The sequence below is a fragment of the Simochromis diagramma genome, unplaced genomic scaffold (assembly GCF_900408965.1).
Source record: "Simochromis diagramma unplaced genomic scaffold, fSimDia1.1 OVJJ01000683.1, whole genome shotgun sequence".
Lineage (NCBI taxonomy): Eukaryota > Metazoa > Chordata > Actinopteri > Cichliformes > Cichlidae > Simochromis > Simochromis diagramma.
Window position 1 is genome coordinate 1,939,703 of NW_024387158.1, and position 19,290 is coordinate 1,958,992.

General features: G+C 40.8%; 1 protein-coding gene across 2 annotated transcripts; it reads right to left on the minus strand.

The window, feature by feature from the left end:
- Positions 1-263: 263 nt before the first annotated feature.
- On the minus strand, positions 264-10,993 carry prrc1 (proline-rich coiled-coil 1). 2 transcript variants are annotated; one of them, XM_040048590.1, is made up of 9 exons: positions 10,908-10,993; positions 8,502-8,637; positions 7,215-7,598; positions 4,895-5,040; positions 4,589-4,691; positions 4,335-4,498; positions 3,730-3,833; positions 3,259-3,361; positions 264-1,829 (listed from the first exon to the last, which is right to left on the minus strand). In XM_040048590.1, exons 2-9 carry the CDS (start codon positions 8,596-8,598, stop codon positions 1,614-1,616), a joined length of 1,317 nt encoding a protein of 438 aa, XP_039904524.1. In that variant the 5' UTR covers positions 8,599-8,637; positions 10,908-10,993; the 3' UTR covers positions 264-1,613. The 2 variants fall into 2 exon arrangements, with proteins under 2 accessions (XP_039904524.1, XP_039904523.1); XM_040048589.1 differs by lacking the exon at positions 10,908-10,993 and having other exon boundaries at positions 8,502-10,896.
- Positions 10,994-19,290: the final 8,297 nt, after the last annotated feature.

Sequence of the window (19,290 nt, forward strand, 5' to 3'; positions counted from 1 at the left end):
TCTTTGGTTCCACCTGCCTTGTCTTTGTGTGATGCAGAAAAGGTGAATAGACTGTCTCTACATGCATGGTTCATATCGTGAAACACGTGGAGGAGGTGTGATAATGTGATCTGCTGGTGACACTGTTGGGGATTTATTCAAAATTGAAGACACACTGAATCAGCACGGCTACCACAGCATCCTGCAGCGCCATCCCATCCAGTTTGCATTTAGTTGGATATCATTTATTTCTCAACAGGAGAATAACCCCAAACACACTTCCAGACTGTTGATAGCCATTTATTTCCAGTAACAGAAAAAAATTGTTTTTGGAGTTGAATGTTATGCTGGACTTCTCAGGAAAGTCCAATGTTCCTTAAGAATTTTGCACAGTATTATATAGCAGTGATATATCCTTTGGTTAAGGAGGGGGGCATCCAAATCAGCATTAAAAAGTGATTTATGTAAAAAGGCACAGCACAAGATATGCATAAGAATATTCTTTACACCCAACTGTAACTGACAGAAAGTTAGATCTAGTGTTTCTGACAGTTTCTTACCACTTGAAGCCCTAAGAAATAAATTAAGTAAATCATTGTTATGGTTTAGCTGCATGGGACAGAAACACTTTATGTATAGATTTGTATTAGCATTCAAGTCAGCCATGGTCTTTATGTAGGACAAGAAATCAAAATACTTCACTAATTGGGTGGCTATCCAATGAATCTGCAAATATGACTCGTGGCCCTCCACTGGATTTATATCAGGGAAGGCTTGGGCCAATCTCAACACTCCATGCTAAGTCCTTGAGCCATCCATTAGCAGTTTTTGTGATGCTGAAGGATGTACTATCCTGCTGATGGAGGTCAGTAGCATCAGGAAGATGTCGGCTGTTTGCTACAAAGTTAATTTAGGTCACACTCATCAAGGTAACAAAATGCGAAATTAAGATTTTTATGTATAGATATGTTGTAATGACATGGCTCTTTTTTTTTTTGTTCGGGTTAAATGGTCAATTATATTTATTTTTGTATTAATTGAGCATTGTATCAACAAATAACAGTAAATCATAACAATTAATGTTTGATAACTGCAACGTTGGCATGCAGTTAGTACATTGTATAGGGAGTAGCTGGTTATAATGGCCCTAGGGCATGGTAGAAAATTCCCCCCCCTAAAAAAGATTTTTTCCTATATTGTAGGGCTTCTTAATGTTGCATTCAGCCTAATCACATCAGGTAGTTGCTGCATTACTCCTTCTAAATCTGGACTTAGGGTACAGAAAAGTACAAATGGGACAAAAGCTCTACATTAACAATAAGAATGCCTAAATAAAACACTAAACTTTGCCTTAATATGTGCTTATACTGATAAACATTTTATAAAAGGATGGAGAGGATCATAATGCATTATAGCTTGATCGTAACAAAATGGAATCTAAATTTTCAGTAAAACCCATTAAAATACACGAGAATGCCAGCAAAACGTCTGTGGGCACAAACATCTTTAACGAAATGTGCAGTTGGCTTTGTTGTGCAGGACAGACGGATGGAGGGAGGTACGTGGAACCTTCATGTCCCATCAGCTAGTTTACTGTCCACCTCCTCTCAGTATGTCACAGAAACTTGACGCACTCAGCCTGACGTAGTCCTGGGAAGCAACTGCTGTTTGTAGATACCAGCCAGAGCTTTGGAAGCACTGTGGATCATCTGGCGTTGGGTTAGGCCTGTCATGGCCTGGTGCCAGTCTGTTCTGTTGATGTTGGGAAGGTTTTGCTCCAGGACCTCACCCACGGTAACACTCAGACCTGACCAGCGCAGGCTGTAGTCAGGAGGGGTCATGGACTGAGCCTATATGGGGGAAGGTTACAAAAACACTGTGAGTTGTAGCAGGTTTCTACATGGGAGATTTTGAATAAAATAATTGTACGGAACAACCTGACATTTTTTGTTCAAAGACAAAAAGTCAAGAGAAAGCTATAGAGCCTGAAAACTAAAAATTAAATAAAAACAAAGGAAGGTGGGAAACTTTATCTTCTACCAGCATGACAGGATATTGCCAAAAGTATTTGCTCACCCTTCCAAATCATTAAATTCAGGGATTCCAATCACTTTAAGGTGTATAAAAATCAAACACTTAGGCGTGAAGATTGCTTTTAAAAACATTTGTCAAAGAATGGGTCCCTCTTATTTGCTCAGGAGTTGGGTTTAGTTCTAGCATCCCAAGATATGTTTGCCAATTTCATGACCTTCCCACTAACACATTACCTGCCTTGTGGAAAGCCTTCCCAGAAGAATTACAGCTGTAAAGGTTGGGTGGACAACATATTCAAGTCTGTGGATAAATAATGGGATGCTACTCAAATTTGTTTGAGTGTAAAACCAGGCAAGCCAATACTTTTGTCAGTAGAGTGTACAGTGTTCCCTCGTTTATCAAAAAATAACCCGCGATAGGTGAAATCTGAGAAGTGGCCAACTTTATTTTTTACAATTATCATAGATGTTTTAAGGCTGTAAAGCCCCTCAATACACACTTTATACACTTTTCTCAGACAGGCATCGACATTTTCACACGTTTCTCTCTTGTTTAAACACTCTCAAAGTTCAAATCTTCGAAAATAAGTCCAGTATTATCGAATGAAACCAAAGATCAAACCCTGTTTTCAGGTCCAGAACATGGGCACAGAGCAGCTGCGAGAGAATTCAACATTAATGAATCAATGGTACGGAAGTAGAGGAAGCAAGAAGAATGAGTTCTGTAAAGTTTGACTAATCTGACTGTTTGGTTTCACTTAATGCTCCTTATAATCCTTTGACGTCGACACTTTTGTGTTTGTTATCTTCTGCTAGTGAAGATTTATGTAAATTTGACAAGCTGGACGCAACTGTACTGTACAGGAGACACGGCACGATGAAATTGATTGAAAATGGTCTACAGTTGATCAGGACGCAGAACACAACGCACTGTAACAAAAAAAAAAAACCTTTGCAAAATTGCACCCCCCTAAAAAACAGCGAGGCCATGAAAACTGAACCACTGTATAACAAATCAAAAACTAAGGGAAACCTACAATACTTACTTAAGCAGTGTTGGTTTAGCTTGACTACAGCAGGCCTGTACAACAGGCATTTCAACATTCCCCATGACCACCATTTTTTCCACGTACAGATACAAGGCCCCAGGAGCAACCATACATATACACAGCCAAAAAAATCCACACCACCCCCACCCGCACAGTTTTACTTCTATTTGGCTCTTTCTTTGTAAACCAAATGATACCTGCTGGACGTGCTCTAATGCTACAGGGGTCGCCTGAGTGAAGAGCTCGATGTGAATGTTCTGACCAGGGTCCTCAAGGATTAAACATCCGATGTCAAACCACCTGGAAACAAAAAGGTTTTGTTGTTGTTTTTACAGCTTTTAACTAAATGTTAACGCTTTTGTTTGTTGCCACAAAAAAACATCAAACTGCATCAAACATGTGAATATTGGCTTGCATTTTATTCAACACATGACTAATTATAAAGTAAATAATGGAAGATGAAAGGTGAATAGAAATGTCAAAAAGCATTTCTGTCCTGTTGTAGATAAAAACTGTTGTAGCCCAGCATCCACACGTTTTTTTTGTTTTTTATGGGATGCTCCAAGCTGTTTACAGCAGTACTGTGCACTGTTTGTGAGATAGAAAGTCTGCTGGCCCTCTAAGAATGTGTGTGCTTTCTTTTCAGAAGTCAGTCAAAACCTTCTTACTTGTCAGGAAAAAGTTCAGCAATGAAGTTTTCTAAAGAGACCACTGGCTGTCTCTCGTGGATCACACCAGCTCGACGCAGACTGTCAATGCGCTCCTGAGCCCCCTGCAGACACGCAGGGACAGACAGACACACACACGTGCATGACTGAAGCTGCAAACATCAGTGCTGTCAAGAACTAAACTGAAACAAACTCAAACACTAGTAATACTTATGTAACTGGGATATTTCAGCCTTTTATTTTGAACTAAGAAACAAATAAGTAAACTTAATAATGACCAGACTGATATTTTAATACACTAATACATCATTATAATTAACATTTTTCTCTTTTCTCTTTTAGAGATATTAACTAAAATGAGCCTTGACTCATAAAATGTGGAACTCTCTATGCAATACAGTTATTATGATTAAAAGGTTACATACAATTTTTCAGAAGCAACCTATTTTGTGTTTCGTTTTCCCCACAATATTAAGACTTAGTTCTCAAAATATTTTCTCTTAACAAATCTAGCACTGCATGATTTCAAGGAAAACAAACATTTGATGCTTGAAAAAAGTTGAACGAGAAAGAAATGAAGTAATGTAAAAGCAAAGTCCACTGACCTTGACACCAGCGGCATAGCCCACAGGCTGTGGAGCAATGTTTGACTGACCAGATTCTCCGGTGACCATGGCCAGCCCAAAAACCTCCTGGAAAGCATCTCTAACTGCCCCCACATTCATCTCCTTATCTGAAGTCACAACAATGTCAATGTCCCCACCAGACTCTGAGGATGAACAACACAGAAACATTTATTAAGAACATTTGAATGTTTTGTAATTTTTTTTTTTAAATTGGGTAAAACAGGGTAACTTACTGATGTATGGGGCCATGCCAGGATCAAGAGTAGTGATCATGGACTCCACAGAGTGTTTGGTTTTGTCTAAGACTGTCTTTACTACAGCGTTTCCTGCTACTCCCTGAGGGGACACACAATACACACAGAATAAGAATACCTAAAAATATATATACACACATACTTTAACTTTAATTAAAGAAACTTTCAGTAAACTTCATCATTGTAAAGACTTTTTATGTTTGAAAAATATGTCCTACCATATCGCAAAAAAGCTATAGGGAACATCCAGCTTCAAAAGTCCCCTTTCAAACATTTGTACTCTACCTTAAAAAAGCCCCAGATGCCTCCACCACTGTTGGTGTCTACAGACACTCTGGGATCCTCCTGTTCCTCCGGGAATGTGATTGAAGATCCAGTATCTAATCCTCCTCTAATGACTGACTGCTGAAGCATGGGGTTGGACACCACACCTGAAAATATGGAACATTTTTTAACAAGTTGTACTTTTTTTAAAATAAATCAATTGTTTACAGAATGTCCTCTGAGCATCTGCTGCTGTTCTGTTTTGCGCTTCCCTATTGGCTAGATTGTGAGGTTGCTGCTGCGGTAGTCCATGCAGTTGCTTCTCCAGTCTCTGATTCTGTAGTCTGACAGACTTTAACTACACAGTCGTCTTGGAATTCAGCTAACAACGCTAGATCTTTCTCTGCTCTGGAAATCTGCTGTGAGTTTGAGGACTACTGTAAAAAAAATATGATTTATTACCCTTATGTGTTACTTCTAAGTTAAGGGACATTCATTTCAGCTTTCAACACCCTGTTGTTATGTGTCTCAGGGGCCCTAAACTTGCACATGAGGTCTTCCCAGGTGTGGTACCACACTATCGGGGGTCTATCTTGTACTTAAAGCTTGTTCCTGTGCTGCCATGATTAGTGCCTCTGTGCCTTTCAGTCTTTCAGTCCAGCTTTGACCAGCCACTGGTAGGATTTCTGTGCAGTTAGCTTCTTCAGCCAGTTGGCGTGGATCATTTTCCAATTATTCATACTGGAGACCCTTTCTTGGACGTCTGCCACTGTGATGATCACCGGATCTTGTTCAGGGAGGTTGCTGTGGTCTGCTCTTAGATCCACTAGCCACTGAGCATTGCCATTATGGGTTGTGCCCTTCCCCCAGATGTTCTTCCAGTATTGCTCCGTCTCATATTGGTCACCTGCCACCTAGAGTACATCTTGGATGGTTCTGTGGAGAACTTCTGGTTTATTCTTCTGCCTCATATCTCTCTGGAACACCTCTTCAAGCATGTGGCCAGGGCTGTGAGTCCTTGCATCGCAGTTCCCCAGGCCTCAGGTATGGACAGTTTGCTGTACTTCTTGGGTACCCCTTTCCTCATTGCACCTTTCTGCAGCTCCAATAGTTGGCTCCACACTGCCTTGATCTTGGCCTCCAGTCTCCTTCTCCATGGAGGGCACTGCTCCTTGTGACTGTTCATCTGGTAGCCAACCATCTCTGTGATCACTACTGTCATAATGTAGATCGGCTGGTTAGTTTCCTAATCATCCCAGTAATAGATTGTCCATAATGCTGCATTCACATCGTCTAGCAGACTTTCAGAGGGTACTTCACATTAGTCTTGGTAATCGGCCATGAAGGGTTCAGGTTTCCAGCTTCACCATGATCCTCTCTCTCAGGTCAGCTTCTCTCACACTCAATGCACCTCCAGTCATACTTGGGGCTTGCTACTCGACCGCTGCTTTACTGGGACTTTATAAGAAACAACAGTTCTTAGGTCCATTATAATAATATAGATGGGCAGTTCTGATAACATTGCTCCCACATTGATGTTTTTGATTTGTTATTAGCCATAACCACGAGCCGCATCCTTAATGATAACTTAACTAAACGTTCCTTCCATCACTACAAACAAGACAAAAATGGCAGAAGGACAAACCAGATCTCACACTAAACTCTATCGTGCCAATAGCTGATTACCAGCTACCAGGAGCCCTTTGACCTGTAGAGAAAATCATAAGCCTTCTGCAAAGTGCATATGGTCATAACAGAACAATAAAAGTTGCATTCTGATCCCACGGTCTGCTCACCCTGAAGATATCTGTTAACTATAGTTATTTACATATTTTCCACAAGAAATTTGGGGGTGACTGTAGTGAGGATTCTTATTTACCCTTTTCTCCACTCTTTAATACCACACCATCTTTACCTCAGTTCCTCTCTTGACTCTCATCACTGATTTTTTTCTGTGTGCATTCTGATTCCCATGATAGCAACTTTTCCTTACCTTCAAACATGCCAAATGTGCCAGTGGTGTAGAAACTGGAGTTTCACAGACCTTCCAAACTTGCTTTCAAAAGGGTTGTTTAGTGTTGTGAATGACAACTAGTCAAGCGAGGTGTGCTTGCCTGTTCAGGTATAACATGAAGGTGTTTTTCAACTGGAGAAGGCAAAGATGCCTCTGTTGGTATCAATACTGTTGCAAATGAGTATCTAATTTGATAGTAATATTTAGTGTTGGCTAGTATGTGGGTATTCTGGGTGTCAAACTGATTTGGTTCCAGTTTTTAAAAGAGCATAAATGTGTTTATCAGATTCGAAAATTTCACCCGAGCTTCACATTTTTCACTCTGACCTGGTATAGAAGCAGGACTGGAAAATGTTGGCATCAGCGGTGTCTGTGGGGTTCGACCAGCATGACCCCGTGTGATGTCATATCCTGCACCCACAGAGAAGCTCGATACAGGTGGACCTACAGGAGGGGGCAACATGCTGGAAGCAGTAGAAGGAGGTCTGATGGAAGAGGCCTGAGGAGGCAAAGAGAAGGAGGCAGCAGGAGGGACGGGAGAGCTGCTGGTGAAAGGTGAGGCCAGTGTTGAGGCAGGGGGAAATTGGGAAGAAAGGGAAAGCGGTGCAGCCAGAGGGCTGCTGAAGGCAGGAAGTGGTGGGACACTGGGGAGAGAAGTCGAGACTGAGGGGGAATTGATTGTTCCTGGGAGAGGGAGTGAAGTAGACAGACCTGAAAAACAAAGAGAAACATCCAATCAGAGATAGCTTTCCCTCTACTCATCTGCTTGCCATTTTCTCACTCTGCAGGTCTTTACCGTCTCTTTAGGGTAAAGCTCTGCTCTTTAGGCCTGAAACCTGTCTGATTTCACTCTTTATTTGCTTGAATTAGTTCTCTAGACTCTCTGCTTGGGTTACCTTGCAACATCTCGCTATTAGGTAACTGCTAGAAGTAAAACTGCTAATATTAACATTCGCACCGCACATGTAAATATTTATGATAACTGTGTAATACTTCGATATTGCTGAAATGAGAGTTTTACGTCTTACTCTTCTTACTCCTAAACTGCTATTTAGAGTTATGAATGTTAACTACTATAGCTTTTGAGGAAAGGAGGAGCCATGTTTGGCTGTCTGCAGCAATGTTGTGTCCAGTTGTGTGCCAGCTGAAGAAGGCAAAGACAGCACAATCGGTATCAATACTGTTGCAAGTAAGTGTCTTAATTTAATATTAATTTTCCAGTTTTAATATTACAAGCCATTCAGTCCCTGTACAACCACAGCGAGTGCTTAATTAGCATTGCCAGCAACAAGTTGGACTTGTTTCCAGTGGGTGTTGGACTTCATCAGGGATGCACTTTATCATTGATTCTGTTATGAACAGAATTTCTAAGCGGAACCACATGGCTGAGCTTCTCTGTTATTGTTACTTCCCTGCAACCCAGCTCTGGATAAGTGGTAGAAAATTGATAGATGTATCCATAACGTCCACATCAACAGAATTCAAATTTATTTACACGTATTACCAATCTTGAATTTGTATCAACGATGTGAACTGTAGCAAATGACATTTAAAATCTCGACTCAGCTAAGCTACAAGCAAAGGGAATGTTGATTTGCACATTAAATGTCTTACCAGCAGTGGTGGGCAGGCTTCCGACTGGGCCACCCACAGTCAGAGGAGGGGTGGGGCTGGCAGGAGGTGTAGTCTCAATCCCACTTTCTTCCATCATATTCTCTGTAGTATTTATTTTAACTTCAGCCCAGAATAGCTGCAATAAGATGTTGTGATGAATTATATTGTGTTCAACTTGTCGGTCAATTGTTCATTTCCTGCATGTACACTCTGGGAACTATAGCACATAAAGTTTGACTGACAATAATGTTATTAAACCTTTTTTCACACCAAGGAAGAAATTTAGAAATTTCTAAAGTTAAATCTATAAGTATATGAACACAGACACAATTTTCCATTTTTTTTTTATTTTGCACACCACCAATGTTTTTTGTCTATCAAACAATCAAGATGTGATTGATTTTAGTACTGACTTTCAGCTTTAAGTTAGTGGATATAAACTAAAGTATTGCACTGGTGATGCCATGGTTGTTTGCAGGTAGACCAGCTCCATCAATACTAAAAGGTATATACAGACTTTAAAGAAACATATGCTCCCATTCAGATGATGTCGAGGCCTTGCATATTTAAGCAAGACGATGCTGAATCACATACTGCATCTATTACAAGAGCATGTCTTTGTATTAAAAGAGTAAGGGTGCTGAACTGGCCTGCTTGCCGTCCAGTGCAGATTATTGTGAACTTCTTTTTATTGATTGAACAGGTATCCTCGGTTTTCTAAATCAACAAATTGATACATGCACCTTCCTGTGACAATGCGTCGCACAGTTTGAGCCTCATTTATTGGCTTAAGTAAGGTAGACGTGCCTGATTTAGACTTCTGCAGAGAACCTTCGAGGATTCGAGGAGCCTATGAAAACAAAAGTGTTGTTGCCCACATTTATGCCTGTGTGTAGTGCACACAGAAGTCAGCATGGGTGCACCCTCCTATGTCAGTATGCATACTGCAGCAAAACGCCATCCCAATGGATTTAGTTGGACCATCATTTATTTTTCCAACATGACAATGACCCCAAACACACCTCCAGCCTGTGTAAGGGCTAGTTGATCAAGAAGGAGAGTGATGGAGTGCTGCATCAGATGGCCTGGCCTCCACAATCACCTGACCTAAACCTAATTACAACCATTCCAAATTGAGATGGTCTGGGATGAGATGGACCGCAGAGTGAAGCCAAAAGGGCCAACAAGTGCTCAGTATCTCTAAACTCCTTCGAGACTGTTGGAAAACCATTTCAGGTGACGACCTCACGAAGCTCATCGAGAGAACGCCAAGCGTGTGCAAAGCAGTAATCAAAGCAAAGGGAGGCTATTTTGAAGAGCCTAAAACAAGTTTTTGTTTACTACATAATTCCATATGTGTCCGTTTATTTTTTGGTGCCTTCAGTGAGAATCTACAATGCAAATAGTCATGAAAATAAAGTTTAAAAAATATTAAATGAGAAGGTGTGTCCAAAGTTTTGACTGGTTTTGAGAGATTTGTGAGTCCTTAGATGGATGAAGATCTTATTGTTAAAAACAAAAACAAAAAAACAACTGTGGTGAAAAAGTAGCCAGAAATGCAAATAAGGAATCAAGCGCGTTGAACAAACCAATCATAACAGTTGCAGGCTGCACTGACCCACTGTGTAATTACATTCTCGGGAGGTGCACCTCAGGTTACAAGGTACGTCAGGAGTTTACAGTGACGTCATAGGTTCCCACATAGATTTCCTGTTAAACTTGGGCATTATAAGCTGCGCATGTAAAACATATTCCCACAGAAAAGAATCTATATTGCAACGCATTTTAATCCAAAACTCAGAAGATAACATGCTGGGAGCAGGTTATCAGCTGTTTTAGGAGCATATAGTAATAAAATAGTTTGATCCCAACAGAAACAAACAGAAGACCCTCTTACTGTCTCCACAGAGGTCTTCCAGGAAGCGTGATCATATTTTCTGATTGATCAGCAGACCATGAATTCACACCTGGTCCTTTCTAATCTGGATTCTAGACTGCTGCGGGTCAGGCTTTGCAGCACTACTTACTACAGCGATTTACCCCAGTAAGACGTGAACCACCTTCGTAGTACAAAAACCCAGGGTTAAACCTTAAGTTAAGTCCCTTTCGCACACGAAGAGGCAAGCGCTGTGCTCTGAAACAAAGCGGATCTATATCGTCTGACGCGGACACATTTAAGGTTTGTTCCGTGTCTGCCACGCCACAGAACGACAGGAGATCCAAATGAATGCAGTGTAGCGTTTTTTAAGACTGTTCACAACTTACACGTGCCTCACAACCCCAAAGAAAAACAGCAAAACGGACAAAGTTCCATACACATCTTTATCTAATTCTCTAAAAAAGACTCAGCATGACATGTGCCACTATTATGATAATCTCTACAGAACAAGTAACTTAACTACTCACCTGCTGGCGGTACTAACACAATACACCCATAAATAATAATAAAGCGCCGACCCACAGTGATGACGTGGTGCTTTGCCACGTCTGCTCCAGCGTGACGCCTGCCGCCGTCTTACGTGGCTTACGAAACTAGTGATGTGAGAGGCTACTGATTTCCCTTTCCGATCTGATTCCAAGTAAAATTCAGGCTGGAATCGGCTGTGTGATACTGTGTGTTTGGAAAATTTAAATCACAAGTAGTTTATTTCAAACTATACCTTAATAATGTATACAAGCCATCAGACTTCTTACTTATGAAGAGTGATCATACAAGGAATAAAAAAAAAACCCTGAAAATTTAATACCTGCATTTAAAATGTGACTGAATTGAAAATTATAACAAAGCTGAGAAACATTTTAGTTGTCTCTGTAGCCGGATGACCTACTCGCCACTGCTCTCTCTCACTTTGTATTATTGTTCATACTTGTACCCACGTAGCCAGGCGGGAGTGATCCTCTGCCCGTGCGTTGTGCTGGTTATTGTGAGGGGCCACGATCAATGTCCTAATAACCATAACCAGTACAGGCCACTATTTACTCGTGTGGTGCAAGCTATTCAGTCTGTGTATTCTGTGTTTTGTTTTAAAGGGTTGTGCGTGTGAGTGGTTTCTTGTTTTAATAAAATGTACACTGTCTACTGACTGTCCAACAAACTTGGTGCTCGGTACCCTTTTAGAGTTTTTCTTTGACTTTTTGTGTTTTGTTTTTATTACAGTCAACCGAGGACACACCAGTAGCCGTGGAACCTTTGGTGGTGGGTTATTTTCCACACTTCCTAAGTCCAGATCAATGTATGGTTTTATGTAATCCAGGACATTGTTATAGAATAGGCTATACCACACTCAGCTTTTATTGTTTTATTCTTTTTTTATTTTTATAAATTTATAAAAGGGTCAGGGTTAGACATATCAATATTGGACCCAATCTGCCTCAGTTGCGCATCCTTGAACCTGTGCGACCTCTTCTGGTTTTTAAGAAGACTTTATAGTTCCTGGGGATGAAATTCCCCTAGATGACGTTGTCATTTTATTATTTTTATATAACCCCTTTTGACCACTTCGACACATTCTTGGCGTTTGACGACAGGATGCACACTTGAGGTAGATGTTTGGTTTCATGATTAATTGTTTTGCTCTGACTGAGATAATAATCCACCTTTTTTTGTCAGGGACCTGGGCTTGAGCGACCCAGGGTCCCTCAGCAGTTGTGGACCTTTTTATATTTTGTGAAGATGTGGAACACTGGAACACTGTTCTGCTGTCTGGGGGGGTTTTCCCTGTGTGTATGTATAGGGAGGTGTGTGTGTGGGTGTGGCTGTAAGCCAGGAGGCCGGGCTACAGGCACCATCAGGCCTGAGGATGGCTGGCCACGCCCCAGGAGGATGCAACACACCTGCAGCGGATCAACGCGGGATGATTGAGTGAGACTCCATGTCAGTGTCTTGAGAGCAAGTCAAAGTTAGTGTATGCCCACAGGGGTTGTGTGTCTTGAAGGCTGCGTCTATTGTTTCCCCCCAGGAGGAGCATGGGAAGCCCGAGAGCAGCTAACATTGGGAGTGCTGACACACAGAGGGGAGAGCACGAGGCAATTGGGAAGAAGACACGGCACAGGAGTCAGGGGAGAGCATGGGCTTTGTGTAAACTGTTTACATCACTGTAAATAAATGCACCTCATCATTAAGAGTCCTGCATCTGGGTCCTCATTCCCCATTTCCCACGGTCTGCCACACAGACCGTGACAATTTGAAGATTTCAGAGTGTTTTGATTGTAGATAAGACAGCAGTATCCACATTTAGAAGGAAGAGCAATAAGATATTAGCACCTTATTGTTTTAGTGTTTGTTTGTTTTTTCTCTTTTCTTCCGGTCTAAATCCATCACTATGGAGGAAGAACTTCAGCAACTTAGGGACTTGGTAGTGCAGTCCCTACCAAGTCCCTAAGTTGCTGTCTGTTGAGATTGATGTTTTGATAAATGGGGTGACTGTCCCGTGCTTGGTGGATACTGGGTCTATGGTTTCCACCATCACAGAGAGTTTCTTTTTGACACATTTTGCACCTTGAGGACAAGAATGCCTTCATTCACGCCATTGGTTGCAGCTTTGGGCTGCCAATGGGCTCTCCATTCGTTTTATTGGTTATTTAGAGCTCAGTGTACTCCTGTGTGGTAAGGAAATGTCCTCTTGTTGGATCCTGGTGCCATGCCCTCTGTTCTTGGCATTTTAGGAATGAATGTGACCGCTCTTATCAAGAGCTGTTTGGGGCTTATGGTGGGTCTTTGTTTAATTCACCTTCTGTGTCCCAGGCACCAGGGTCAGTTTTGGAGGCCCTGCATCAGTGTCACCAGTCTGCTGACCAAGTGCCAGAAGACCCTGTAGGTACCGTCAAGGTGCGCGGCCCACGAGCCGTACGGATACCTGGTGTCGTTACGCAGCTGGTGGCCACTACATGTTCCCAGCAATTCTCAGGCCTTCCTAAGTCCAGTTCAGTGTATGGTTTTATGTAATCCAGGACACTGTTATAGAATAAGCTATACCACAGTCAACTTTTATTGTCTTATTCTTTTTTTATTTTTATAAGCTTAATTAAAGACATATTACCCAATTTCCCAGAGGAACCCACCCGAGGGATTAATAAAGTTTTATCTTATCTTATCTTATCTCTTATCTTATATCAATATTGGACCCAATCTGCCTCAGTTGTGCATCCCTAAACCTGTGCGACCTTTTCTGGTTTTTAAGAAGACTTTATAGTTCTTGGGGGTGAAATTCCCCTAGGTGGCGTTGTCATTTTATTATTTTTATATAACCCCTTGCTGTTGCTGTTTTACTGTAAGTATGCTATATATGTTTAAAGATACAGGATAGTCTATATAATCCACTTTAGGTGCGCTAAAATGTGAACAAATGGGATTCTGTAATTCTAAGGATGTGGTAAATTCTCGTCCTTTAAACATAGACACAAAAACCTAAGTCTAGACATAAGTCACTTTCCAAAATTCTGCAACAGTATCTGCCTGCAACACCAAAGGACTCTGCGATTGACGTTTGTCTTGCCCTAGCAGCAGGCTGTACTCCTCCTTCAGCTCGCCTCATGATAAACTCATCATCATATTCTGTGTTTTAATGTACTTTTGCTTGTGTATGATGTGTCACAAACCACGTCTTGGCTGTCTGATCATCAACTGAGTGAGCAAACACATGTTTGTGGTGATGCAGTTTTACACCCGTTTGCACATCACTATGATAGGTGAAAGAAGACATAGCTATACCAATAATTTAGACGATCTCTGTGATATATAGTGTCCTTCTACTGCTGTTAATCATAAACTACAAAACTGTACAAGCTGAAAAATAAACACATTTTAATTGTTAAAGACTTGAGGACTAATGCTGTTGTTGAGGCAGTAATTACATTTTTCTTTTCCCTTGGCCTTCTTTTGCTTTTTTTTTTTAGCATGCTAGAATATGCAAGATAAATATATACAAAATATATACAAAAGATTTTTGGACATCTTCATGATTATTCATGCTTTTATTTCTTTAAAATAAATTTGACTAACCGACTAGTCTAAAACTAAACACTCAGGTTGCAAGCTAAATTCAAAAACCATTTAATGTCAAAAGCTCACTAAACAAAGGCATTTTAATCCATTAATCGGATTCTTCAATAATGGATCATGCCATTTAACTGTACGGCACTTCGCATCATGCATTAACAACATTAACATTACGTGTTACAGTGAAAGAAAAATGCCTGAAATAAACGGATCTTAAATACAATACGAAAACATATTACTACAAAAGATGTTAAAGTATTATTAAAATGTGACAAGTTAACATCCGAAAAACAAATAAACTGCGACTGAAAAGTATGATGCGTTGCGCTGTGCAATATTAATGATGCACGCTGGTTGAAAATTCATGACATCCACTTCAATAAAAGATCAAAATCTAATATTACAAAATGATTAATTATCCATCCATTTTCTTCTGCTTACCTGAACTCGGGTTGTTGGGGCAGCAGCCTAAGCAGGGAAGCCCAGACCGCCCTCGCCACCTCCTTCGGATTATCTGGGGAAACATGAAGGCTAGATATATTCTCTCCAGTGAGTCCCAGGTCTGTGCCAGGGCCTCCTGCCAACGGTAAATGGCCTGTATTTGTATAGTGCTTTACTTAGTCCCTAAGGACCCCAAAGCGCTTTACACTACAATAGGACATGATTGGTTGGGACACCTTGCCAAACCTTGAGGTGTCTGCCTGTACTGGCTCCTTTTGACTCTACTCAGAGTCCGTCCTGAGTGACTGAACTCTTCGCCCTATTGCTAAGGGAAAGTCCATGCAACTTTTAGAGAAAGCTAAATTTTTTAGCCTTTAAAAGAACTAGCAATAACAATGTCAATAAAAAGATCAGGCCAAGATTAACGAATTTATGTTGTTTTTTCACCAGCCATGCTCCATCTGGTTAGGACAAAATTATTTAAAAAACATTGGGTATCAATTAAAATGTAAAACAATTAGATTAGTATTAGTACATCTGGTACCAACTGGTGCTGATAGCAATGATTATTTGGCAAATCTACTAAGCTCGGACATCCCTAATTTTTATACCTTACAAAATGTCATCTACATTATAACAAAACATCTGCACTTTCAGTCAGTGAGCTGGAGCCTATCCTAGCAGTCACCGTGTGGACAAGTCACCAGCATGGCACTCCTGACAAAGAGTGAAACATTCAAGTATGTGTGTCCTTCGGCTCCTAGGAGGAAGTCAGAGTACGTGGAAATAATTCATACAGGCACAAGGAAAACATGCAACCAAGTCTACATAAAAAGACTTTTTGAATTCAGAACCTTCTTGCTGTGAAGTGCTAACTAATACATCATTGTGCTGTCACAGTGAAAAAGTTACTTTTGGCTGACCCCTTACACACAAGGAGTCACCACAGCAGGTAGCTTCACATGATGAATCTCAAAAGAGATCGCCATCCTATTAGAACATTTTTATAGAGCCATAATAAGAGCTCCTATTATTGTCTCTTATTGTTAGGGCAATATTAAGAGCTCTGCAAATCAAATCAGAATATGTTACAAAATCCATAAACTCTGAACTGAAAGAGCCAGATACATCTTCTACATTAAATTGAACTACTCAAAAGTCCATTTGAAATATTAAAAATACATATTAATTTATCTAAATTGTAATAATACAGTATAAATGTAGGTTATAGCAATTGATCTCTGAAAACAGTATAATAGTTGAGAGGAGGCTGAAAAAGAATTTGTTTTCTATAAGGGTGAAGTTGTCTGTTATTGTCAGGACCCGGGCTCCCCAGTGGACTCTTATCCCTCTCTCTCATTCTCTCTGCTTGCGTTCCAGGTCATGCCTAGGTGGGGCTCCTGAGTCACCACCCAACTCAGGAGCGTTCTAAAAATAACCCGCGATAGGTTAAATCTGCAAAGTAGCCAACTTTACACACTTTATACACTTTTCTCAGACAGGCATGACTCTCTCAAACTCTCAAAGTTCAAACCTTTGTAGAAAAATAAGTCCAGTATTACAGAATGAAACCAAAGGCACCCGCAGATGCCTTTGACTGTGAAAAACGTTTCATCAACATTGTTGTGTTTGTTGTTGAAAACTTACAAACATGCAGTACAGCACTTCAGAGTCACACTGCTAACGATCGAAGATTTATGTAAAGTTGACAAGCTTTACGCATTCTGTACTGTGCAGGACCGTAGCACGAGAGTGATTGACAATGGTCTACAGCCAATCACGACACAGAATACAATGCACTGTAAAAAAAAAAAAAAAAAAAGCATGTAAAATTGCTCAAAGGCCGTGAAAGATGAATCGCGTTATAGCGAGGGACCACTGTAACTTCACTGGCAGGACCCCAGATATACAAACAGGTGGAACACGCAGCTAGAGAAAAATAACGATGAGGAACAGGAGGAAATGCAGATTATTATATATACATAATCTAATTGAGACAGGGAAGCAAATCTGAACATGATGCACACAGGACAAATGACTATCAGAATAAAACAGGAAGTATGAGAAAAACACATTGAGACTAAGTCATACAACTTGACGTAGAAAGACACACGTGTCAGACAGAACCAAGAGACAGAAAGCTAGAGCGAGGGACAGGGAGAGAGCAACAGAGGCAGACATGAACAGAGGGAAAAACAAACATAGAGAGGGAATAAACAGAGTCATGACTGAGGAAACAGACAAATTAACATAAGCCATAAGATTTAACATAAAATCTGACGAAATTATAGACTTCATTTAATTTACTCAAATTCACCAAATCATCATATTTCCCTCACCGTTGGCTTTTACATGATCCAGTTTTTGGGTTTTGGTTTCCTGAATGCTGCTTTCTGTATATTTGAATCAATCTGATTTGAATGGATGCTAGGCCATACAAATGAACCAGTAAAAATAATCATTCAAGCCATACCCCAAAGCATTTTATTGGCCTCACCAAAGACGGTACCCACTAAAAAAAGAAGCTTATAAAAGAAGGTATAAAACCAATAGTTGAAGGTTTAAGGAAGGCAGGGTTAAAAAGAGAGTGTCCAGATTCCCTGTGCAATACACCTTTGTTTCCTGTAAAGAAAGCACCCCCATCACACAGATGGCAGCCAGTGCAGGGCCTCCAACCACTAAACAATACTCTCCTGTGTGCCGGAGAATCTGAATGCTTTTCAGTGATAGACTTAACTAACGGTTTCTTTTCTGTAGCAACAGTATTGATCTCCCCACTGAAGCTTCAGAAACAAATACACAGAGAAAGTATTAGAAATAGAAACTGGTTACGCTGATAAGAATGGATGGCAAGATTGGATGTTCTAGACAGCCCAGCAATCTGTGGTTTCAGCCTGTGTGCCCTGTGTTCCAGCAAGACCACACCTCGGCAATGTGCCATTTAGACTTAATAGAAATAACAACCCAAAAAGCCTAAAGTATGTTCTGCAGCTGTTCCCAAACTCCTCAGTGCCTAATGACAATGCTTGTCACACTCACCACTATTTATTTCCTGCAGTTAAACCACAAGTCCCTCCTGATGCACTCATGTAGTCTGGAAACTAGACTTCCTTCACAAGGGCCGGTGAAGGTAGGAACTTGGGTAAGCTAGAGTGGTGCAACACTGCCATAAACATAACCTCTGATGCCAATTTCTATAAGGCATGCTGGTTTTTAAACGATGCCACTGGCAGAGCAGATATTTGGTGGCTGTGTGGGAATAAGAAGCTGCGCACTAAACTACCTGCGGAGTGGAAAGGTACACGTGCCCTAGCTTATCTTGTTATGCCTTTTACAGTGCTTCCAGGCCTAAAGGTAAAAACTCTGGCATCAGAAAGTAAACGTTCCCACACAATCCACAGAAAATAACTGGCTACATTTGAATCAGGAGGAATATATATACACTATAGGCGTTCCAAGAGGAGTCCCAGATGAGTTTAAAGCATGTAAGCAGATAGCGACGGGGTTTCAAATCTATATTTTGGTGGGTGACTATTAATAAAAATGTTGATTGGATAAATGACCTCATTATAATCAACAAAGATCCTTGAATCACAGTAGAGGGGTTTTCAGAACAGCTGCAAGCAACCTCTCTGATAACATGGCAAAACAGAATGGCATTAGATATGCTAATAGAGTAAGTAAAATGTTCAGATCTAGCTGTTGAACTGTCATACCTAGCAATACTACTCCTGATGGATCTGTGACAAGAGCATTGGTGGGATTAACTACACTAACAGAGGAGCTGAAAACTCAGGGGGCGGACAATCCATTAGACGAGATGGAGCACTCTAATCTGTTCTGTGTTAGTCTCTGTAGCAGTTGCAGGTGCTGTTGCATCCCGTGTCTGAGGGGACCGGCCCAAAGACTCATGACTGTTTTTTGAGAAGCCGATAGAAGGAAATGTGTCATTGTGTGACAGTTTTAAGACAAAGGAGGGTGGGATTGATAAAACATAATAAAAATGGGCCCAAAGACTGATAGAGACTGCTGTGGCTTACTTAATATACCAAATAACTGATGTTTTGTTCAGTATTGTGGAGTTTAGACACATGAGGCTATTTGCAGCGGAAGGTCAAAATAACTCATTGTCTTTGGTTTTCTTACTTCCCTACTACTTTCAGCTGTGCTATATCATTGCAGACAGAATGTACCAGCCGCTTCTCACTATTTACTTCCAGAATACAGTCGTTCTATTATCTTTTTAAATAAGGGGTGAGGCTCAGCATGCCCTCCCACTCATCTCCACAACAACCGTCACATGATTTCACTTCTACAAACACGCGGTCATGTTGATTTTAGTAGGCAGTC

Excerpts from the sequence above, each read along its gene's own strand:
- prrc1 (XM_040048590.1), bottom strand. The coding sequence starts at position 8,598 with ATGATGGAAGAAAGTGGGATTGAGACTACACCTCCTGCCAGCCCCACC. Across the intron at positions 4,499-4,588 it reads TGGCATGGCCCCATACATCA|AGTCTGGTGGGGACATTGAC; the intron begins GTAAGTTACCCT and ends GTTCATCCTCAG. Across the intron at positions 3,362-3,729 it reads GCTGAACTTTTTCCTGACAA|GTGGTTTGACATCGGATGTT; the intron begins GTAAGAAGGTTT and ends TTTTGTTTCCAG.